At 45.5% G+C, this 25,666-nt stretch overlaps 1 protein-coding gene across 3 annotated transcripts in view; it reads left to right on the forward strand.

Moving 5' to 3' along the window:
* LOC138296692 (adhesion G protein-coupled receptor F5-like) overlaps positions 1-25,666 on the forward strand; it is a 1,076,691-nt gene that overhangs the window by 839,070 nt on the left and 211,955 nt on the right. For all 3 annotated transcript variants that reach the window (XM_069236057.1, XM_069236058.1, XM_069236059.1), the window contains one exon: positions 23,851-24,015. In XM_069236057.1, coding sequence (XP_069092158.1) covers positions 23,851-24,015 — 165 coding nt within the window. The remainder of the gene's footprint in view (positions 1-23,850; positions 24,016-25,666) is intronic.

Consider the following 25,666-nt stretch of genomic DNA (forward strand, 5'->3'; position numbering starts at 1 on the left):
CACTCAGACCAGACCGGTTTCATCCCACACTGTAGCACAGCCCTCAACATAAGATGACTAATCAAGATACTACAATCCAAATCTCTGAACCTACGCACTGCTGCAATTATAGCAGTAGACATTGAAAAAGCATTTGACAGTCTCAGATGAGACTATTTGGAGATCATAATGCAGTAGATAGGCCTGGGCCGGGGATATATTAAGTGGATGAAGTTGTTATACACAACCCCAACTGCCCGTGTTCACACGGGTCGCACAATTTCGAGATCGTACAAGATTGGCAGGGGCATCAGACAGGGTTGCTCGCTGTCACCTCTGCTATTTGACATTGCGATGGAACCACTAGCGCAGACGGAAAGAACCAGTAGCTACTACAAAGGGCTACGTGTTGAGGACCAGTCTCACCAAATAGCACTCTATGCGGATGATATGATAATGTTCCTAGAAGACCCAGACAGGGAGTTACCGGGAGCTATGGACCTGTTAGACAGGTTTGGGGACATGTCGGGATTGCGTATAAACTGTCAGAAATCTCTTATCTTTCCATTATATGAGAGTGCACCTTGGGTTGCAAATTCCTGGGGCTTGGAATGGACTTCATCCACCTTCTGTTACATGAGGGTGAACATTTGCCACAAGCCTGCAGACCTCCTGGAGGGAAATGTGAACAGAGCGATCCGGAAGGTGCAGACAGATACCCAGTTCTGGAAGACATTACCCCTATTAATGGCAGAGCGCTTGGCGCTGGTAAAAATGATAGGTTTTCCTAGATGAATGTACTGTTTATCCACATTGCCTCTACTAGTCCCTCGTCCGCTGTTCAGGGAGATTGACTCTATCGTAACTAGTTTTATCTGGGGACCGTGGTGACACAGACTGTCCCTGCATAAACTCCAATGACCGACAGAGGAGGGGGGGAATGGCGGCACCAGACATTGAGAAATAGTATCTAGCATGCCAGTTACAGTGGCTAGCAAAAGCATGGTATACAGCACAATTAGACCTAACCAAGGGTCAACAAGCAGAGCACCCTGTCAAGACCCTACTTGAGATACTCTTGATCACCAGAGAGAGGCAGGAAATACGGGCGCCAGACTTTCGGGTAATGTGTGCCTGCTAGAAGCGCAGTTTGTAGCGCACTAAATCCACATCTCCTTACTCGCCGGACATGCCGCTGTCCTGTCTTAACGTACACCCCGGGGGAGATGCTGCAGCGGGCATGACCAGACTTGCGGCATACGGCATCTCTACGATTGGGGACCTGTTCTCTAATGAGGAACTGCTATCCTTCGAAGCACTGATGGAACAATTTGCTATCCCCCTGGGGCTGTTTCTTATGTATAGATCACTCACAGCACTCATACAGAGACACTGGAAATAGGGTTTAAATGAACCTCCTACTCATGCAGGATGTCAGGCCATCTACACAATAGGGGGGAATATGAGAATTGTATCCACACTTTATAAAACATTACACAAAAACACCCTACTTCCCCTTGACAGGCTGCAGTCCCTCTGGCAAGAGGATATTGGGAAACCTATAGATGAATCTCAGTGGGGGAAAATCACAGCACATATACATACAGTCTCCAGAAATGCCAGTTTTAAACTGATTAATCTGTATATCTTTCACAGAGAATATCTTAGTCACGCTAAGATAGCATCAATGTACAATACTGGGAATAGTGCATGCCCCTAATGCTCAGAGCCTGAAGCTGACCTGATGCATATGTTGTGGAGTTGCGGGAAACTGGAGCAGTACTGGGATACAGTACTACATAGCATAAAAACAGTAACAGATAGGAGAATTCACTCCTCTCCATTAGTGGCCTTACTGGGGAGTTTCCCCAGATCCCACACACAGAGAACTACAACCAAATACATCGACCTGGCACTAATCCTGGCTAAAAGGGAGATTATGATGCACTGGAAAGACCCTAGGAGCCCGCAGCTCCCAAGATGGCGGGACACGCTAATTAAATGGACTGAGGCGGAAGGGAGAGTTTTACATCGGGAGGCAGACACAGCTGTGGATCTCAGTCCCTAGTACACTGCAATGTGCTGGCTTAGACTCTGACTTTAGTTACTGACCGGAAAAGCAATATCGGTATATTGAATGTAACCTAGAAATGGAGTTGATATGGGGAAAGGGGACCAGAGAGGGGCTGTCTCCTTGGAAGTTGACTACTTGTATGTTTGTTGATAAAATACCAATAAATATATATATATTTTTTTTAAAGTCATGTTAGTAGAAATTGTAAGGGGTGAAGAGGATATAATCAAGAAATTCCCAGATGTGTTTACGGATCAACTTGGAGTTCTCAAGAATTTTTAACATAAAATAATTCTCAAGAATGGTGACAGTCCTGTTGTTCACAAAGTGAGGAAGGTACTGAATCTTATGTTGAACCTTTTGGAGCAGGAGTTAGACAAACTCCAGAAAATTGAGGACATCGAATCATCGGAATGGTTGGTCCCAGTAGAGTTAGTACCAAAAAATAATGGCACTAACATTAGGATGTGTGTTGACTTGAGGGACTTGAATAAAAGCATATGGGTAGATCGTCAACCTTTACCGAACATAGCAGACACATTATCCATGCTTTAAGGAGCGAAGATTTTCAGCGTAATGGATCTGTGGGCAGCTTATCATCAAGTAATGCTACATAAAGACTCCCGATACCTCACGTCTTTTGTAATACCACTGAGGTGTTCATGTTCCAGAGGGTATCATTTGGATTAGCATTGGCAGAAGCATGTTTTCAGAGAATAATGAAGAAGGTCCTGGAAGGAATCCGGAATGTGTTGTTTTTCCAAGATGATATTCTCATTTATGGTGACAATGAAGCAGCTCATGATGTAACTTTAAGGGAAGTATTGGGGAAATTAAGAGATAATGGACTCACGGTAAAAAGAGGAAAATGTCAATTTAAAGTAAACACAGTAACATACTTGGGACAAGTCATTTCAGGAGAGGGTATTAAACCCAAGATGAGTCTGACAGAATCCATTGTCAAAGCACCCACTCCGGTTGACAAAGCTGGTGTTTGATCCTTTTTAGGATTGGCAGAATATTACTGTAAGTTTTTTCAAGGTTTTGTCAGTATGGTTATGCCTTTAAGGATGCTGCTTTAAAAGGGAAGCAAGTTTGTCTGGTCTGATGAGTGCGAGGAAGCGTTTGTGAGTGTCAAGAATGTAATAGGCAATATGCCAAACTTAAGCCATTTTGATGTAGCCAGGAAAACTATTCGTACTACTTATGTCAGTCTCAAGGGGCTAGGAACAGTGTTGAGCCAAGTGGATAATGGTGAAGAAAAAGTGATAGCATTTGCCTCTCATTTCCTGAAGGGAGCAGAAGAAAAATATTATGTTATTGAACGGGGTGCACTTGCTTGTGTATGGGCTATCTATCATTTTAAGTTTTTTGTGGGGTTTAACTTTTACTTTAAGGTCTGACCACAAACCATTGGCACAAATATTCACATGTTAGCCATCAGATAGGACTACCCCTAGAATTAAGAGGTGGTTGGAGAGTGTGTTGGAATTTAACTTCAAGATTGAGTATTTACCTGGACTCAGAAATGCCACAGCGGACTGTTTATTTATATTGTCTGTCGAAGGAGATGATGTAATGGAACAGAGTACTTCAGTGATGTAGGTGATGGAATCGGCTATATTTTAGGATGAATGGAATTTGAGAAAATTAGAAAGATACTGTTTTAGCAGAAATAAAATGCATGATAGTAAGAGAATGGTCTGAACAGAAGAGTTTGGATGTGGAAGTACAAAAATTCTGGGGAGCGAAAGATGAATTAAGGGCCTTATTTATACTTTTTGGTGCAAAACTGCACTAAGGCAGTTTTGCCCCAAAAAGTTTTGCACCAGCTTGCACCATTTTTTAGCACCAGCTGGGCACCATATTGATGGAATGGTGCAAGCCGGTGCAAAGGGTAGGCTAGCTTAAAAATTAATTTTAATACATTAGGCAGTTTTGAGTCAAAATAAATGATTCTGACCAGATTAGCATCATTTTTTGACGCTAAGGGGCGTATTTATACTCTGTTTGCAATGAATTACCGTCATATTTTTTTTACTCTAATTCAGTGCAAAACTAACTCCATATTTATACTTTGGTGCTAGACCCGTCTAGCACCAAATTTATGGAGTTAAAGTCATTTTTTGGAAGTGGAAACCTACCTTGCCTTAATGAGATGCAAGGTAGGCGTTCCCGTGCAAAAAAATGTCTCTATGGCCTTAACACCATATTTATACTCCCATGTAAAAATGGTGCAAAGGAGGGAGGAAGGGTCAAAAAATGGGGCAAAGCTTGCTTTGCCCCATTTTTTAAGACCTGGGTCAGGGCAGGTCTTAGGGGACCTGTGGCCCTATTTCCATGGTGGAACACCATGGAATAAGCCCAGAGGTGCCCTCCCTAGGCCCTAGGGGCACCCCCAGCCACACTAGAAGGACTGCGAGGATGGGGGACCCCATCCCAGGTAAGTACAGGTAAGTGCATTTTATTTTTGAAAGTGCCATAGGGGGCCCTGAAATGGGCCCCCATATATGGCACCGGGTGCAATGGCCATGCCCAGGGGACCCCTGTCCTCTGTGCTGGCCACTGGGGTGGTGGGCATGACTCCTGCCTTTCCTAAGGCAGGAGTCATGTGGCATGATAGGTTTAGCACCATAAAATGACGCTAATCTGGTTAGAGTCATTTATTTTTACTCTAACCTGCCTAAAGCCATTTTTTGGTGCTAAACCCCTCTTCTTCTATACTGCCAGCCCCACCCGACTAAAGTCATTTTTTTAAACTCTAGCCTACCCTTTGCACCGGCTTGCACCATTCCATAAATATGGTGCCCGGCTGGTGCACAGAAATGGTGCAAGCCGGTGCTCAACTTTTTGGTGCAAAACTGAGTTAGTGCAGTTTTGCAGCAAAAAGTATAAATAAGGGCCAATATTTTGTAAGTTTGCGCCACTTTTGTGTCATAAAATGACGTTAATGCAGTGCAAAAAAAGTTTAAATAAGGGCCTTGGTGCTAGATGGGTCTAGCACCAAAGTATAAATATGGAGTTAGTTTTGCACCGAATTAGAGTTAAAAAAAATGACACTAATTCGTAGCAAACAGAGTATAAATACGCCGCAGAGTATAAATATGCCCCTAAATATGGTGTTAAGGCCATAGAGTCATTTTTTGCACGGGAACGCCTACCTTGAATCTCATTAAGGCAAAGTAGGACTCCACTTTCAAAAAATGACTTTAACTCCATAAATTTGGTGCTAGAGGGGTCTAGCACCAAAGTATAAATATGGAGTTAGTTTTGCACCGAATTAGAGTAAAAAAAAATGACACTAATTTGGTGCAAACAGAGTATAAATATGCCCCTAAGTTTGTTGGATGATCAGGTTTTTAAGGGAGATCGTGTGATTCTACTGGAAGGGTTAAGAGACTATGGCCCTCATTACAACCCTGGCGGTCGGTGGAGAAATGGCAAACAAATTGCATTACAAGCATGGCGGTGACCGCCATGCTAAACCGTCACTTCTCCACTCCAACCGCCAGGGTGGTAATGACCTCTGGGCTAGAGACTTCGGTCTCCAGACCAGCGGCTGTCACAACACCACCGGCGGTATCACGGCCCCGCGTACCACCATGGATTTTGTGGGGTTCTTCACCGCCAGGGAATTCCCTCCCTGGCACTGATAGGGGTCTCCCCCATCCCCCTCTTCCTCCCCAGAGTCCTCCCCCGACACCCCTGACCCCCCTACCACCCCCCAAAGGTGGCAGGACCCCCCTCTCCACCCCCCAACATCGAAACACACCCACACCCTACACGCACACAGACACTACCATTACACATACCCGCACACATACCAACAAACATGCCAACAGACACACACACACAGTCATACACGCACACATACATACAGACATACATGCACACATACTCACAGACATACAAACAGACAGACACGTACATATTTTGAAACACACAACACCCCCTGCATGCATACACGCACTCACACACGCCCTCTACACACTCACACTCACACCCCCATGCAGGCACACAACACACAACACCGCCCCACCCCCCCTCCTCTTACAGACAATCGCCTTACCTGTTCCGGTGATCCTCCGGGAGGGAACAGGATCCATGGGGGCTGCTCCGCCGCCAGCTCCCCGTCACCAGAAAACCGCCACACCGAATCATGGGACATGATTCGGTGGGCACTGTTCTGATGACGTGGCGGTGGAGGTGGAGCAGCCCCCACTTCCCCGCTGACCGCCAGTATGGCTGCTGGCGGCTCTCCGTCCAAAAAAGGATGGTGGGCTGCCAGCAGTCATATTACGCTGTGCAGAAAACCGCCTGCACTGGCGGTCTTCAGCACAGCGGTACCTCGGCGGTCTTCCAAAAAGACCACTGAGGTTAAACTGAGGGTCAAAATAATTAATCTGTCAAAGTAAGGGGATCTGATAGGAATCTTACTGAAGCCAGAATCTGAGAAAAGTATTGGTGGCCTGGTCTTGACAAAGAAGCTGAAAATTGAGTGAGGGATTGTTGGCTATTTGCCACGAGTGACAAAACTAAAATAGTAAGAACGGCACCTTTATCTCCCACAGAGGTACCTGATGAACCCTGGTACAAACTAGGGCTAGATATTGTTGGACCTTATAATTTACTGAACATTAAAAAGAAATATGTGATAGTCCTTGTAGATTATAAGTCAAAATGGGTTTCCACTTGCTGTGTTGGGTGAGTCACAACAAGGACTGTTATAGAATTTTTGAAGGATGTATTTGTTTCGGAAGGTATTCCCAAAATAATTGTCACAGACAATGGGGTTCAATTTGTTTCTGATGATATGTTAACATTTTTAGGGGATTTGTCAATTAAACATCAACGCGTAGCACTTTATTCTCTACAAGCTAATGGTCTTGTAGAAAAGATGAGTGGACTTGTGAGAGATTGTGCTCAACTAACTATAGCAAACAGAGGAGTTTTCAAAAGTATTTTGAGGGATAAACTTTGGGCTCAAAACACTACTCCAAAAATGTTAACAAAGAAATCTCTGTTTCAATGTTTGAGGGGACGGATGGCAGGATCCAAGTTGAATTCCAAATAGTTAGTGTTAGAAATGGGGTTTCTGGTTGGCTACGGTATGCACCTAAGCCAGGCAGAACCCATCCACTCTAGTCAGGGCAAGGGAGTTACATGTCCAAGATAACCCCTGCTCACTCCCATGATAGCTTGGCATGAGCAGTCAGGCCTAACCCGGAGGCAGGTATAAAGCATTTGCACAACACACACGACACACCTGACGCAATGTATACTCCACAAAGTAAACACAACACTGGGCTATGTAAAAAAAAACTGTATTGCACAAAACGTAATTAGACCAAACATGATATGTCAGAAATAACCTGACACCTTAGTAGTTGTCAGAACGTTACACAGGTTACTAATACTCTGCAAGAATAAGCAGTAGTCACATTAGAACACGTAAGTACTCAGGATTCTGCAACATAAGCAGTAGTCAGAAATCATAGTAAAGAAATAAATGCCCTTGTCATAAAAATATCATAAACATCCATAAACGGAACATTAGAGAACCTATGGCAAGTCATAAGCAGATATTAGCATGTCATGCCCATATAAGGAACATCAGCCACACATATATGTATCACATCATAAGACAAACAGGTTAGCTTATAAGTCCATAAAGTCCATATTAGGAACATAAGAAATAGGGATGCCTTTTAAAAGTACCTGTTTGTCCTGATGAAAAGGCACTCCTAGTGCCACGAGTAACAAAATGGGGCCTGGTGCTCCGTGCACTCATTCTGGGGGCCACTCTGAAGATGAAGGAAGGAGGGGGCTACACGCACCCCTTCTGGTTTTATAACAGGCCCCTTCTGGGGCCCGCGATCTCTGGAGGCCCCCTGGGCCTCAACTGGCCCTACTATGAGGGGGGTCCTAAACGCCAACCAACAGCAAGGGCCACAGTGGGGGCAGCAAAAGGGGGACCCTGCGGAGCGGGGGGCCTCTGTCGAGACTTCCAACCCACCCACGGTCTCCACAAACAAGATCAGGGCTTCGTTGGGGCAGAGTTAGCCTCCGATGAGGCTTTCTTTCTCCCCTGCTGTCCACAACACAACAAGGGCTCCTGTGAGGCGGGGAGCCTCCGATGAGGCTTCCTTCCCCACCCGTCTCTTTCTTCTGTAGCTCGGAGCCTGCCCAGTCGCAGTAGAGGGCAGGCACCAGAGTAGGTGCCTGCTTGTGCCCCGGGGTAATCCTCAGAGCGTGCTTTGCCCCGGGGGCACGGTAACAGTGCGCTCGCTCCTTTCCTTCAATCTGTTGGTGCCCCGAGGGTCCCAGGGACAGCACACGCTCAACGCGCTCGTAGTTTTGTTCCAAACACACGGGTCGCGGTGGTGATTCTGAAACCGGCACACGTGCTTCTCAAAGCGCTCCACACATAAAATGGAAGTGCTCTCAAGGCGCTTGATGATAATTAAAGCAGAGCGCTCCTCCCAGCACTCACACAAACTTCAGCAAAGCGCGTTCCAGGTGCTATAAGGTGAAAAATGAAGCACTCCTTGTGCTTTAAGTAGTGGCAGGGGTCAATGGACACAGCACCCTGCCCCTGGGGAACAAAGTTAAGGAAAAAAGAGCACAGGTGGCAGTGCCCAGCAGCAGACCAGCGCAAGGGGGATGCAGGCAGCTCCTTACAGTGACCAAGCAGGTCACATGTCAGCCCAGCAGCAGCAGTCCATGGCGGTTCCCGGTGAGTCCTTCCAGCATTCTGTGTCCAGTTCTAAAATGTCTCCAAATTGTGGGGAAAATTCCCCTGTACTTGTACTCAGTTTACAGTGTGTTTCACAAAGAGAGGGGAGAGGAGCTTTCCAACCAGTTACAACTGGTTCTGGGAGTGCCCACTCTCTCCTCCAGCACAGGCTCCAAACATCAGTGGGGGATAAACGACCCTATTGTGTGAGGCCAGGGCACAGCCTTTACAAATGCAGGTGTGTCCCACCTCTCCCTTCTCTCAGCCCAGGAGGACTATTCAGTATGTAGATGCATCTCTGTGACATCTCTACCCTCCCTGTGTACAGGCTGTCTGAAAAGTATGCACAAAGCCCAACTGTCAAGCTGCAAAACACCAGAGTCATAAGCACAGAGAAATGCTCACTTTCTAGAAGTGTAATTTCTGTAATGATAATAAAAAATCCACCTACACTATTAAGCAGTGTTTCACTTCACACTACCATTACAACCATACCAAACATGCCTACGCTACCCCTCATACATCTGACAATACCCCCTAGACATACGGCAGGGCATTTCCAATGCAATCCTATGAGAAGGCAGCACTCAAAGCAGTGAGAAACCAAATAGGCTGTTTGCCACTACCAGGACAGGCCACATTACTAGGCATCTGTCCTGCCCTGTACATACATAGCACCCTGCCCAGGGGGCTAGCTAGGGCCTACCTTGGAGGTGACCTACATGTAGTAAAAGAGGAGTTCGGTGCCTGGCAAATACATTTAGATGCCAGGTCCCTTGTGGCAGAAACTGCGCACACAGGCCCTGCACTAGCAGGCCTGAGATAGGTGTGAAAGGCTACTTCAGTGGGTGGTGCAAGCAGCACTGCAGGCCCACTAGTAGCATTTAATTTACAGGCCCTGGGCATAGAAATACCACTTTACAAGGGACTTATAAGTACATAAACTATGCCAATTAGGTATGACCCAATCATACCAAGTTTACAAGGGAGTGCACATGCACTTAAGAACTGATTAGCAGTGGTATAGTGCTCAGAGTCATAACGTCAGCTATCAAGGGTCAGAAAACTAAAAAAAGCAAAACGTTTGAGGAATGACCCTGTAAAAGGGCCAGGTCCAACAGTTATGATGTAACAGTGGATGGGAGCAAAGTTCTTATTCACCAAAGGAAGTATAAAGAGCAATTTGATAATAATCATGGTGCTGTGGCCAGGAACGGGAAATTGGTATTCGTGAAGAAATTAAGGGGGTCGTTTAAGGGTGAGTCTAAGTTCATAGGACCATTTCGTATCAAAGAGCTTAAGAAAAATGTTGTAACACTGGAAGACAGGGAATTATGGAGCATGTCCAGATTGGCTAAGTGTAATTGGAATTCTAGAGTGATGGAAGCCAACCGGCATGATTTTGATCAGCAAATTAGAAGGGAAATTGGTCATGACTATAAAACCACTGCATCACACAGGGAGGTCCGCATGAGAAGGAAGCCGAAATATTTTAAGGACTCTGGCCCTCATTGCGAGTCTGGCGGTCAGTGTAACTCCGCAGTGGAGTTGGCGGCCCACCGCCGCAGGCCCGGCTGTAATGACTGCCACATTACAAGTCCCGGAAAGGTACCGGCAAAACACAGGCAAGTTACCATCTGGCCTGCCACAGCGGAAGTGTTGGCGCACCAGGCAGCAGTCACCTCCAGCGTCGGTCAGGCAACATCCCACAACCATATTACGAGGTTGCACACCGCCAGGATTTCCGGGGCAGAATCACTGCCACCAAAACCCTGGTGGAAACAAACAAGATAAAAGGAACATCTAACTTCAGAAACACAGGCACATCCGTAGGCAGCATGGCATGCGAATTGCAACTCCTTCCAGTTCTGTGCCTGGCCCTGCAACTCCTGGACCAGTGACAGTGACCACAACACCAACCATAAGTACACCAGCCTAGCAGACACTGGAGAGAAAGATGTTAGTACACACATACACACACAACACACAACACACAACACACACACAACACAGGAAGCCATGACCACACACACACGCAAACAAACTCCTTTACCAACACACACACACCAATACCCACAACCACCACACATACATGGAGAATGAAATCCAGGACTAGGTAGGTAACAACGACACCAACGGTGTAGTGCCGCGTGATAACCATATATGTTCAAATATGTGATAAAACGTATGTACATACAGGGCCAAGGGATATTCCAAAAATCATAGTGCCCCGAGCACACTGGGCACAAGATGATATCCCAACTTGAGAAAGTGCAGACCTTCACAGGGCAGGGGCATCAATGGGAAAGGCAGGGACCTCAGGGTTGGAGGGGAGGGTAGGGGGCTACCTTGGGCTTGGAGGGGGGGTCCTTCCATCTGGGCCTGGAGGGGGTCCCCTTAGGGGTGCCCTTAGATAGGCGGTTCCTGGACTTGCCCCTGGATGGTGGGGGCTTAGCAAGGGGCTGCGGTTTGGGCTTGCCCTTGGATGGGGGGTTTAGCAAGGGGCGCTGGCATGGGCTTGGCCTTGGAAGTATAAGGAGTGGGCTTGGCCTGGGAAGAGGAGGTAGTGGGCTTGGGTTTGTCAGCAGGAGCAGTGGGGCGGAAGTGACAGGTGGCGAAGGGGCATGGGCAGGAGCAGTGACAAACTGGGATGTGGAAGGCTGAGCCAGAGGAAGGGTAGCTGGGCACTTGGGGGGACAGGGACTGGGTCAGTGGTGAGGAACAGGAAAAACTCATGCAGGAAACATTTTTTGGGAACACATAGTAGGTCACTGGAAAGATGTTTGGGAGTGGAGGGAGTGTGTATGGTTGTGAGGTTTGTACATGGGTATGCAATGGGTGCAGGTGCATGGGTGGATGAAATGTGTGTGCTGGGGGACTGTTGGGTGGGTAAGTGTGCACGTTTAGATGTACTGGGAGGAGGTGGGGAGGAGATGCAGGCAGATGGCGGGGAAGTGTGAGTGTATGTTGGGCTGGTGTCTGCAGGTAGGGTGGATATGCTGCATGGGGGGGTGTTGATAGTTGTGGTGTCTGCACCAGTGGTGTATGGGGTAAATGAATGGAAAGTCAGAAGATGTGGTGAGGGTGGCAGTGAGGGCACATGTGGCAGGAACAGTGACTGATGTGATCCTGACTGCAGATGTGAGTGGGGTGTCGACTGTGAGGGGGAGGTGGTTGGGGAGTCGGTGCAGGGTGTGGATGTTGACATGTCTGCATGGGTGTGTTGAATGTATGCATGGCAGTGGAGGTGTCTGTGGTGCCTATGTTTGTCCTTGCGTACTGTGTCTGTTGATGTGGATGCATGTGGGTCAGTAGGTGTGCCTTGGATGGGTGAAGAGAGAGGGATGTGGGATTGGGAACAGGTAGCTGGAGGGGTGATGGAAGAAGAAGGAACACTGGCTGCCATCAACGAGGAGGCCAGAGCCTGAAATGATCTCTGTAGGCCAGATAAGGCACTGTGAAAGCCTTCCAGGAATGCATTAGTCTGTTGCATCTGGGATGCCAGTCCCTGGATGGCATTCACGATAGTTGTCTGCCCCACCGAGATTGACCTCAGAAGGTCAATAGCCTCCTCATTGAGGACAGCAGAGCTGACTGGGGCAAGGGCAGAGGTAACTGCGGCGAAGGAGCTGCCCACCCTCCTGGGTGAACGGGCACGGGCAACTGGGTGGAGAGCTACAGGGAGAGCGGTGCTAGTTTGGGAATGGCAGGCAAGGATGGTGCTGGGGTGGTCCCAGATGGGTCCACCACCTCCAAGGACCCGCCATCGGAGGAGGAATCAGAAGATGTAGTGGTCGATCCGTTCTTCCCCGTGGCACTCCCCTCGCCCTCTATCCCACTGGTCCCCTCTGCTCCGCTGGTGTCAGCCTCCTGGGTCCCGTGGGCTGCAGCTTCCCCACTTGCAGGTGCCCCTTCTCCTTCGCCAGATGATGCTGATGCACACAAAGACAGAGGAGGGCAGGGAGGGGGAGAGAGAGAGACAGGGTGCATTTGGTCAATGCCAGCAAAACAGTCACACAGGGTAGTGCATCTGCAATTGATGCCATGCCATGATACATTTTGCCCACCTCTGAACATCCTACTACTTGGTGACACCATGGGGAAAAGAGCAACAATGCACATGTCAACCGCTGATGGTCTAACTGAGGCATTTCTCAACATAAGGAGTGTCATACCGGTCACACATGTCCAGTACCTGCCCATTCCCATGGTTGTTGTGACACGCTGCACGACTGGTTGGATGGCCCCCTTGGCTAATGACTGCATGGCATTATTCACACCTGTAATGTCAATCATGCCCAGATGGACACAACCCATAGTGGAGATCAGTGTACCAAGCATCCACACTACGGGTACCCAATGGTGCCCACCCAGAGCCACCATGTCAACACATGTCACAAGTGAGAGTGAGTACTCACCCCCATGTGGCTGCTGTGTTGCCCTCAAGTGCCCATCCACCTCAGGGTAGGCCACCGTCAATAAGAGGGCCATTGGGGGATCAGGGTCCGAAGGGCACCTCTTCCTCTTTGGGATGACATCCCCAGCTGGGCCTCTGCGGTCTTCCTGGCCCAATGTCTCAGGCCTCCCACTGCTTTCTGCAGTGGATGCTCCACTGAGCATGGACACCCAGGGTGCACACTTGCTTGGCGATGGCAAGCCAAATCCCCTTCTTCTGATGGGCGCTGACCTGCATGGGTTACACAGACAGAAGAATACAGTCATGCAAGATGGCATACCTGGGACAATAGTGGACAGCACACATCCACACCCACATGTCATCGGCCAACCTAGCCCTTGTCCCCTCACCCATGTCCATGCTCCATTCACACTGCCACCTACCAAGGTCCCCATCCCCATGCATGCATCTCACAAACAGGACAATGACAAGGGGCTCATCTGCTGCTCTGGTGCCCCATACAACTGTCCATACAGGGACAGGACCCCATCCACAAGCCGCACCAACTTCTCCTGCAGGACGCATTATCTTGGCTACCAGAGTCAGTACACAGCAGCACACAGTTGAGATCCTTAGTGCACGAGGTTCAGGAGTCAAGTGAGCATGAGCACATGAAATAACTCCGTCTTTTTGGCTATTGATATTTGGTGAACCTGCCGTCCCATGAGCTGTGGCTCTACTCTGAAGATCTCGTCCACCATGACCTACAACTGATTGTCAGTGAACTGTGGGTGCTTCTGGCGTGACATGTTGTGGGGTGGGTATGTGTAGGGGTTGTTGGGTGCAGTATGGGGTTTATTGTGATGTGGGGGTGTTTGACTGTGTGTGCTGGTGGGCTGCGGTGTTGATTTGTGCAATGTGTGCTGTGTGATTTTTGTTAGCTGTGTATGGGGTTTGCTTCTTCTGAACTTTGGCTGTGGCTGCTCAGATCTGATGCAAGGGATTGTAGGTGGGTAGGGGGAGTCGTATGGTGGCGTGGTCAGGTGTCCATGGTGTGTGTAAGGTGTGGGTTATTGGAACTGGCCAATGTGGTGTTGGCTACTTTCCGCTGTGCCTTTTTGATCCGCAGCGGTGCAAACCGCAAATGTTTTTCTGCTTTGCATGTTCCGCTGGGCTGGAGGTTGCCTCATAATGTGATGGTCGAAATGGTGTCGCCGTGGTGGGGCCAGCGGTTGATCAGTCACTCTTTCGCTGTGGGTTGACCTGGCAGTGTTGGTTTTGTGTCTGTGTTTGGGAGGTTTCTTTTTAGTGACTCGTTATACGGTTGTCACTCTACTGCCACAACTGCTGGTATGGTGGCAGCATTTCACATGTTGGTCTTGCCGGGAGACCACTAGACTCGTAATGAGGGCCTATGTGTGATCCTTCTCCTGGTTTCTCTAATGTGTGATTAATTGTGGGAACTGAACTTATATTGTCAATACAGGCAATAAGGTTAAAATATATGGTAGGTTGGGTTGAATATGCATTTTAGTTATTTTATATTAGTAAAGTTTTGTATATTTGGGGGGAAGATGTGTTGTGATGTGTCTTTAACTGTGATGTACCAAATGGATTCTTAGGTACATCACAGGTAATGACTTCAACCAGGCAACGAGAGGAGTTGGAGGAGAAACGGCAAGTGATGCAAGTCCTGTTGTGGTGACTGTATTGACATATGTTTAAAGCTACAATAAAATACTTGGAAACTCTGTTCCTGTCGGATCAATAACTTAACACCTATATTTGGAATTCATTCCTTAAGGGAATGACTTATGGAACTGCAATTTTCTCGAACCCCACTTGATTTGTGTACAGAGCTGGAGAATGTTAGAAACTGGGTTGTTGGTAGACTAAGGTGTAAACCTTACTCAAACAGCAACCACAATTCTAGTCAGGGTAATTGTCAGGCAAGCCCTAAACTAAACTTTGCTCACCCTCTGGTAGCTTGGCACAGAGCAATCAGGCCTAATTTAGAGGCAGTGTGTAAAGTATTTGTGCAATACTTAAAACTGTAACACAGAGACAACACTACACCAAACATTACTACTCCAACAAAAAGCCAATAAGTAGAACTTGAGATATTGATCTGTCAAGGTTTCAAGTAGAAGTAGAGCTAAGACGCATGACGTGCTAAAATGGGATATCTTGCTGTGCAAGACCAGAAAAAAAGTGTAAAGGTCAATCCAAACGCGATGGAGTGCAGGCCTGGTACAGGGTCCCAGTTAGACCACTGAACAAAAGTACCTTAATCTGAGGTTGTAGAGTATTGTGTGAGCTCAGGTCGAGTATGTGGTGTGCAGCAGATGCCATGTGCCAGTTCCGAGATGCGGCAAGACTGCAGTGTGAGATTCTGATGTATCGACTTTGAGGATCCCATCAATAGGGCTTGCGATGCAAAGGCCGGTGTTGAGGATGTGTTGTGCAGTTGAGACAATGCGTCAGCTCCAATAAGCTGGGAATTTGCAGGGTGAAGTTTTAGCATTGCCGTTAAGGCAACTGTTGGTAGGCATGCGAGGACCTTAGGGCAGGAAGAATGCAGCTTGAATGTGAATTTACCTTAAAAACAGAAGACAAGAGCCTTTTGGCACAACAGGAAAGGTTTAATTAAACATTACTGCCGGACAAGCAGTTATAGAAGAGGTGTCTGAGGACTGTCTCTCAATGTAGATCAATTTGGAGTGATTTTGTATACATTTCTCTGAGTGCCATAAAGTAATAAGACCTTCCTGTCATGGTTAAGAATGCGAACAGTTGTAATGGAGTCCTTAATACGGTCCTGATAACAAATGCAGGTGGGCTTCCACCTTGCATGGACACAATGTGGGCCAGCTGGTAATGTGTCCAGATGTCTTGACTGTGGGGTGCATGGTCACTGCATGTGCTGTGTATGCTGTTTTCTGATTGGTTAAGTGTTCCTAACTACATGTGGCATCTAACTTTATGGTATTTTTGAGAATGCACGCACCCCTCTGGCCATGTATCTTTTACTGGGGCCAATCTCCTGGGACCATTGTGGTGTCACTGCACCTTTCTGTGGGATGGGATCTAAGTATCTTGTTTGGGCATTTGTCTGTTGGCTGCATGTTAACCCACCTCTGACCTGTCGGCATCTGCAGGCCTACGAATCAGCACCTGCCTGACCACGTACCTTTGTGCTGGGGTTGATGGAGAGTTCATGACGGGGGAAATCTAATAATGGTGATCGAACTTTGCTTGTGCATATGCATGTATTGTTGTGTGCATCAACATAAATTATTCCAATATTAACAAGAGCTTTGTGTAGTGGCGGTTCTGAAACAAAGGTGATCCATTGAGTCTGATCGAAGCAACAGCAGTGATGCGTTGATGCTGTCCACACTGCAGCAGTGATGTGCCAGTTCCGAACCTCTCCGCAGCAGTGATGCATCGATGCAGTAAAGTATGTGCCGATTCCGCTGGAGCAAACACTTTAGGCCCACTTGCAAAGGTCCAGAATTGGGGTGGCACTACTTGGCTGGGCACACTCACAAATGGCAGAGTCCAGGTGCATAAGCAGAGTGGTTGGAAGTATTTTATGTCCCTGAATCTTCAGATCAGGAGGCCAGCCAGCTTGCCCTTGGAGAAACTCTGGGTTCAAGTGAAGCAGGTCCAGTCCTTCTCACTCAGGCAGGAGAACAGCAGGCAGAAGGGCAACACATCAAGGCAGAGGTCCAGCATAGCATCTATACACCAGAGTGGCAGTCCTTTCTACAGCACAGCATTCCTTCTTCTGGCAAAGTAGTCACAGGTCCAGAATTGTACTAAAGTGGTGGTATTAGAGGTCCAGCACCTATACCCATTCGGGTATTTGAAGTGAGGGAGACTTCAATTACACTTTGAAGTGCACAGAGGTCCTGCCTTTCATGCCCTGGCTCCAAACTCGCTACAGGGGAGGTATGAATCCTTTTACGGGGGGACAAGACACAGCCTATTCAGATGTACATGAGGCAGGGTCTAGATCCTCCATCCGGTCCTTCCAGGATTGCCCATCATGTCACATCTGACTTCCCATTATGTGTGGCTGTCTAGAAGGAATACTCAAAGTCCAGCTGTCACCCACCCCAGGCAAGTGATCAGAGACAGTAGGCACCAAATGGCTAAAGTGACAAAATGCCAACTTTCGAATAGTGGATTTTTCAGAATTGCCATTTAGTATCTGACTCCACCTTATGTTGAGATTTTAAACAATGATTCTAGAGACACCGAACTTGAATAGTCTGTCTCTTCCAGATTGTGAATTACACTTATAAGATGTAATAAGGCAACTCCAGTGCCATCTTAGGGGAGAGCTAGGCCTTGCAGTAGTGAAAAATGGCATTGGGAGTTTCTCTCTATTTGGACATGCAACATTTAGAAGTACATGTCCTGCCTTTCACATACACTACACCCTGCCCTCTGGGCTGTCCAGGACCTACCTTAGGGGTGACCTATGTGTATAAATGGTCAAAAGATTTATCTTGCCATGTCTACAGGGCAGTTTAATCTGTACACACAGGCTCTGGAATGGCAGGCCTGAGCCATCATTAGAGGGCTACTTAAGAGGATGGCATAATGGCTACTGCAAAACCACTAGTAGCATTTATTTTACAGGCTCTAGGAACGTATAGTGAACTTTACTAGGGACTTGTAAGTAACTCAAATATGTCATTTGGGAATGAGACAATATTACCATGTTTAGGGGAAGGAGCACAATCACTTTAGCAGTGGTAGAGTGCAGAGAGTCCTAGAGCCATCATAAATAAGGTCAGAAAAAAACTCTTGTGTCACAAAATGATGTCACAAACATCAGATAAATGCACCCATAGTGTTGCTTTAATTGTATGTGGTATGCCCAATTCAATCTACATATGCTTTAGTTTAGTGAACCACCAGATGCTCGTTCAAGATTCTAGTGAACTGTTGTCACTTCTGCTATTCTAGCCTGAAGCACTAGACTGATTACATAAAAATGTATTGTATGTATGCACATGTTGTGCACGTTTGGTAGGAACTAGTCATGTGTATGACCTGTTGTCTAAGTTGCCGATAGAGTTATTGAGTAAATGTGTTACTTGTAGAAATGTAAAAATGTGCATGTCAGTACATGATCTAAACCCAGCCAACATGCGACAAGTGACTTTTAACATTTTGTGATGTATGGGGCAATCGACCAGCACACCATGTCTGGTGTTCATCACAAAGAGACATCTAGGTCTCAGTGGAGTAACTATTTAAAGACTACCTGTGTAGGTTTGTATGTCTAAAAGCTCCCAGTTTTGGGAACTATGGGATAGATATACAGAGCTTTGTTGTGCTTGCAATTGGCCGGATTGACTGATTTTGGCCATTTGTGGCATAAAAAAGCCTTTTTGTAGGTCTCAAACCCTTTTTTGTGATTTAGTAACCTATTACTGAATCTCAAAATGGTTTGCGATTCGTTATTAGGAAAGGGTGAGTTAAGGGTGTTTCTTCCTAATAGCAACTCACAGTGGTATGTAAGAATATTTTGCGAATGAAATGTGGATGCAAAACCTTTGAATTTTACCACTTACTTCAAGTAGGTGGTAACTCATTTGCAAATGGGAATGGGGCCCAAAAGTACTCCGTCTCCTTTGTGAATGTGGGTGCAAACATGTGGCATCTAACTTTATGGTATTTCTGAGAGTGCAAACGTGTTAAAAGCAGGCATTGATCCCATGGACCACTGCCTGCTCTTAAAAAATGAAAAAAAACTTTCATTTGTTTTTTAAAATGTATTTCATTTTCCTTTAAGGAAAATGTGCTGCATTTTTAAATAAATGTTTATTTAAAAGCAATCACAGACATGGTGGTCTGATGACCCCAGCAGGCCACCATCCCTGTGATATTTGGTAATTCCTACTGGGTCACAAATTACAACCTGCGTCATGAATATTGATAAGGTAGGTTCGTTTACGACCCTCTGAGAATCACTAAATATGTCTGAGACCCATTAGTACATCACTGTTTGTGATTTCCTAATAGGGAATGGCAAAAATTTGCAATTAGGAAATCACAAATACAAACCTTTGTACATCTGGCTCTATATGATCAAACTCCAAAACTACATCAATAAGTGAAAATATTTGTAAGAGAAATGCAGCTAATGCACTGACAAATTTGTCAAAGAGATATACAGCGTGCACATTCACTCTCTTTTCCTGTTAGGAACACATCTAGCAAAGAAATGTGTGTCTGTCCCGAAATAACTCCTTTCTTAGTAGAAGGTACTTGCACCACGTTAGCAAGCAGATTCAATACACATGAGATTCATACTCAGAAGCCAAATGGGGAATAAACTTTTATCAGTGAAGTGCCTAACAAACCTATGTTAAATGGTGCTTCCTATTTAACGGTAAAAGATAACATAAATATTTTGCCGGATGGTCCAAACATCCATTTTTACGCATAAAATGTATCTTTTGAGTGTGCAATTAGAAATTATTAAAAAGTCCAGAAAATCTGAATGCCAAACATTCAAGCACCAAATATTGTGTAAGCTAAGGTTTTGGCTCAGCACTTTAAGGTTTATTTTCATGCTCACAGGTGACACGTGTGAACTTAGTTTAATGCACCAGCACTGAATGTGAAAAACAGGTCATTGGAGCCCCACAGAACCCCACCTAGTACATAAATTAGGTGATTTCAATGCTTTTCAATTACTAACAGGGAGCAGTGGTAATCAAAACAATTGTTCACTAATGATTTGCACACATAAGATCACTAGAGACTGATTATGTATTTCAACACATTTATTTTATAATAGTTATTTTCTAGTGCACATTATATTATTAACATCACAGAAGACAATAAAAAACAGCTAAGCTTTTCATTAAGAGTGAAAACAAAGGAAAATTGTAACTTCACAGTGTATAGCCTTTAGACCCTCACTCTAGCTCTAAGCACTATGTTAGTTCTAGCAGATTAATAAAAAATATGCCCAGGTTTTGGTGGTGCTGTGCATACCTGGACAACAGAGTATGTTATCTGTTTGCAATGTCTTGTCAGCTATTTCGAGCACAAGGTCAAGAGCTAGAAGACTGCAACTGTGTGAGAACACAATATTGGCACCAGTTGTGAAGGCAAATTGAAATGCTTCATAGAGTCTCAGGGATTCTTGCTGGAGGCGTCTTCTGTCAGGATGGAATCTTATGTGATCTGCATCTGTGACCTGGGTGAAGTTTCTCTCCACTTAAGTGGGTGAGTGGTGGTCCTTAAATACTAAGTTATCATCAGGGACGAAAACCTCTGATATAGCTTCAGGAATGATGGATACAGATTAAGGGTGCCAGAAGAAGTGTCTTAGACACATCTTTAAGAAAATGGGAGATGAGGGATGTCAATTCAGACTACACCCTTTTGATGATTTATTTGTGGAGGTTTTTTTGATGGCTTCGACATTATGATAAGTGAATTCTTGTCCCGGATGGTGTGTTGCATCAGGTATTATATTTAGGTCATTATCTGAATGACTTGACACTCTCTCAGTTCTAGGAATAATAAAAACATTAAGGGTGGATGAAAATAATGTTATTAATGTTTATAGCAGACAAGATAGTGATTTGGCAGAAAAAGGAGGAGTGTTGTCCGGGAAGGATTTGGGGGCATATCAGGACTGGAGTCAGACCTTCTGGACTTCACATCATTTTACCACTCCATTTAGCAGAGGAGGTGGGTCCTGTTGTTTTTTCCTAGGAGAAATTAGACTGAGATGCTCTATTAAAAAAAATTGTTGTACCTGGTTTGCATGCGTCCAGCATTTATGTGATATTCCACATATTCAGTTGTTAGGAAATGGCTGTGATCTCCAGGAGAGATCCCATTTTTTTCCAAATATGCGCGCTGTGAGAAAGTCATTCTTTTAGCCTAGTTGCCCAATTATTTTCTGACATACACTGATGGTAACAGACTCTGACTGTGCCCTGGGCTCCGCTAACTAGGCCCAGGGACAGTGTTCTTATTAAAAAGATACCTGGTATTTATGTATAATTACAATTGGCAATGACAGAACACTTTATGTTCCTAGAATGTAATAGGGCGAGGGGGATTTACACTACCACTACCAGTCCCTATATATAACGGAGGAGGGAGGTTTAGAAGCCCAGCTGATTTCCTGCACTGAATTGTGCACTGCTGTTTTGCCTGCTGTCATCTTTACAGGCAGCCCTGCCTTGAAGTCTGTCTTTAAAAAGTAAAATATGTGCAAATTCAACTTTTGAATTAAAGGTACTTCCAAAGTGTTACTATACCTTATTTTTACATATACCACCCCTAAGGACTTCCCTAGGTTTTCCAAGGGGTGGAGTGCCATGTAACTATAAGCAGCCATTTTATAAAAGATGTTGTGTATGCCCTGGTGAGATAAAAACCACGCATTTAATTGTTTCCACATTTTAGATACGTAGCTCCATACGCTAACATTGGAATATTTCATATAATTATAAATATTTCTAGGAAGGAGCTAAATGTGTCGTTCAAGGACTCAAAAGATTGGTAATGATAAATCCAACAACTTGCTACAGTTGAATTTTCTCATAACAAAAACAGAAAATAAGTTATAGGTCTTTCTTTTCTGTGAGCCAAAATGCAGCTGCTAGTGTACTCTTCTGACTGGTCAGCCTTAACAGGATTAGCCAGGCTTATTTGGTGAGGTGATAAGTGTACTGCAGAGAGCAGAGTTATCTGTTGGAGGGTGGCCTGCAACTGCAGAGCACAGATCAGAAAGGGAGCTGGGTAAAACAAACTGGGCTTCAAAGAGAACAGGACATAAAGGAATGCCAGTCAAGCCTACCCCTCCCCCTATGCCCCCTAGCCAGACGGCAGGCCAAGGAATGACATTTGCAGATGGTCTGGAGGGGGTGTGTTAATGGAAATGAATCACACCAGTAGGTTGGTGTAGCCAGGTCTTACTTTGCTGGAGAGAAAACCTTCATCTTTGATTTTAGAAGTGCATTGCTTTATGGGCCATTATTAGACCACACTTTGCAGAAATCTGTCATGCTTTGGGGTGGCACCCTGCATTTCATTAGGCAGGGTTGTCCCTCAGACCATTGAACAGATATGCGAGAGCTGCGTAGCAACTCAGATCTGTTGCCGAAACTACAATGAGAAGAATGACTAACCTGCTAGAACCCTAGTCTGCACCCTAAACCACTGCTCTCTGAAGGACTGCTCCTGCTGCACACTAGAATTACAGCCCTAAGGACTTTGGCTTGCGTCTAAAAGGACTAAGGAACAAACTCCCTAAAAGCAACAGGTTAACAGAGCTTCCCTACACCATCGCCCACAAGAAGTACCCAGCTTGGAGTGTGTCCAGTGGATATTTGAGGGTTAGGCAAGGTGCATTATGGGAATTGTAGTCCAAAAGGATCATCTCAGAGCCTCTAGACCCATGGATTTGTGTTTTGGAAGCTTTGAACCCTCAAGGGGAACGTCAATAAGAATTTCCAGAAGTATGGAGAAGTTTGGAGCAACTGTTGGAAAAAGCTCCTTAAGTGGACAAACCCGACATCGAAATCCAAGTCAACTACTTTCAACCGTGATCTAGCCTGAATTTCAGGTTCATCTCACTGAAAGACATATGGCTCCAGACTTCCAGGATTTGACCGGACCTCGCAGCAAAGCAATCAGATGATGTTGCATCAAAATTGGCATGCCGGAGAGGACTGTACGACATCTGGAGAAAATCCTCCAGAAAAGTTTCTAAGTGCGAATGTAAAATTCGGACACAGGCCTCCCATTCAGTGCATCTGAGCAGGGCTCCATCGTGGTCGGTCTCAAATTGTGACTTGCCCTTGGTCTGGCACGACCAGTTGTCCCTGGTTGGTGCTACTGGATTTTAAGTACTAGAAAGCACTTTTTTTTATTCAATCTTTAAAAATTCATATCTCTGGTTTCCTGCATTGGAGTTTTGTCATTTTAAAGATAAAAATATTTCCTATTTTTATAAATTGGTGGGGGATTTTTATTCTGTGTTGTGTCTTACTTATTCGCTGTATTGGTGTATTTTAATGCTTTACATACTTGTCTCCTATGTTAAGCCTACCTGCTCATTGCCTGCTACCAGGGGTGAGCCAAGGGGCTAATATATTGAAACTTTGACTGGACCTTATGTTGACAGGGTGGCCTTTTTGGTGGTAGGTGTATGCTTATCCCTACTAATAACCCTTCCTCCAACACACGTCCAGGATGATGTTCTAACTGATTTGTTCAAAGTCAGGTAATTGTGCACATTTTATGTTCATGACCTGCAACAGAGTATTGCCCTCTTTCTTGGTCCCTATGCCCGTGGCCTAGATGAAGCTCATATATCGTACAAATGACGGTCCAAATGCTCAATTATGTAGGCTGAGTGTTACTTGTAAGTATTTTGTGGAAGTCAGAAGTTTGACTGTGTTAGGTGGTGGATTTATATGCTATTATAAGTGTGATTTCCGTTCTATCTATGGTTTAGTCCACTTAATTGCAGACTAACGATTGTGGACCTATTACTGCTAGGTGGTTGAAGTTTAATTTCATAGTTCTAAAGTTGTACAACAAATCACCCACCAGCAATGCAAATGTAATTATATTACTAAATTAACTGCAATCTTTTTCATTTCATTCTAGGTACCATAACTATTGTTAGCAATTGCCAAACATTTGAGCTCCGTGCAAATATGTCTTTATGTCCAGCAGAGATGTCGGGTAAAAACACAAATTACCAATGTCAGTGTTCAAGGGAAGTTCGTGTACTCATCTCAAACACAATAACGGTGACGTTCATCAGAAAGGGTAATTTTTTTTTTTTTTGTAAACAAATATATTGCTATACATACGATCGATTTTATGTAAGTACAGTTTCCAGATGTGATGTGCAATCATGTGTTGATGAAACAACTGATTATTTTGAAGTCAGAGCTGCAAAAATGATGGGCAAAAATGTATCCAAATAATAAGACAGTTTGTGGACAAAACTAAAGCTTGGTGTACAAAAGTCATTTAAAGGTGCAAAGAAATAGGTTATGATTTACAAAACACCAATTTAAACTCATAACTGAATGTACATGCCCTTAAATCATAATGGCAGAATTTTAAGTGTGAGTAAATCTTCTTACAGGATTGAAGTGTGTGTGTTTCAGTGAGGAATCATCGAGAAAAGACCATGAATACTGACAAACTCTCAAAAGTTGGTCAGCCCCCAAAATTGAGGCGTGGTCAATGAGGCTTTTACCAGTGCTTTTAATTTGGTAAACAAAAGTGTGCCAATGCCGAAGCTCAGCTGAGAAGCCCGTGGCTGGTGCAATTAGATGTTGGTGCGCCGAATATCAAGGCGGAGTAGTCTGGAATCCACCTCATGCCACATTAATTCACTCCCAGGCACCATCTGCCTTGTATCTCTCTCTTTCAGGTTCCTGCTTTCTTCCTTTGTGATGGGCGTTCCATTGGTATTTTCCTCACCCTTAACAATTTGTGTGTTTTCCCTGTAAATATTTGAGTTGGAAAAATAGGTTCTGGTGTACCCCACCAGCAACCACTAGTAGAACTGGTTTTTACACAGGAAAAAAACATCTTGGTGGTGGGGGTGGGGAGAAACTAAGCACCTAAAAATTCTCATTAATACATGCACAATTACACACTTGCTACATTTACATATGAGAAAACAGTAACAAAAAGAACTGTTCTGGAATTGGCAAAGAAGTTCAACTCTGGCAGTGCCGATTCTGCCGGTCTCGGTATCCCTAGTCTTGCGTCCATTACTTACGATAATGGCATTACTCCTAGTCCTACTCCCTCACCTTCCTTTCCACCAATGAGGCTCCCTGCCTCCCCCTAGACCCCTCCCTTCCCCTTAAAAAAAACCTTCACCCCCCCACCTCCTGTAGAGAAACAAGCCCAAGCAGCAACTCAGGCGGTCCGTACCGGGAGGGCGGGAGGGAACGGAAAGGAAGGCGAGGGAGTAGGACTAGGAGTAATGCCATTATCGTAAGTAATGGATGCATTACCTCCCATCCCTCCCTCACCTTCCTTTCCACCAATGAGACATAGCAAGAGAAAAACAGGAGACGGACACTGAGTTGCAACAAGTTTAATCACAACCAAAAAAGGACACCGGACAACCACCCTCATATTACATCAAAGAGGACAAGACACGGTGACCCAAAACCGACTCCAAACTGCCCAAGTCAGCCAGTCTGTAAAGACGAACAAAGGTAGAAGATGAGGCCCAAGTAGCGGCCCTGCAAATTTCCACCACAGAAGTGCCCTGCAGCTCCGCCACCGTAGCAGCCATATCCCTGGTAGAATGGCCCTGTATCCCCTGGGGCGGAACAACCTCTTTCAAAGAATAAGCCATCAAAATCAGAGAGCAAACCCAACGACTCAAGGAAGCAGTGGACGGCTTCTCCCCATTCTGAGCCAGACCGAAATTAACAGAGAATCCCCT

The sequence above is a fragment of the Pleurodeles waltl genome, chromosome 5, assembly GCF_031143425.1.
Source record: "Pleurodeles waltl isolate 20211129_DDA chromosome 5, aPleWal1.hap1.20221129, whole genome shotgun sequence".
Classification (NCBI taxonomy): Eukaryota; Metazoa; Chordata; class Amphibia; order Caudata; family Salamandridae; genus Pleurodeles; species Pleurodeles waltl.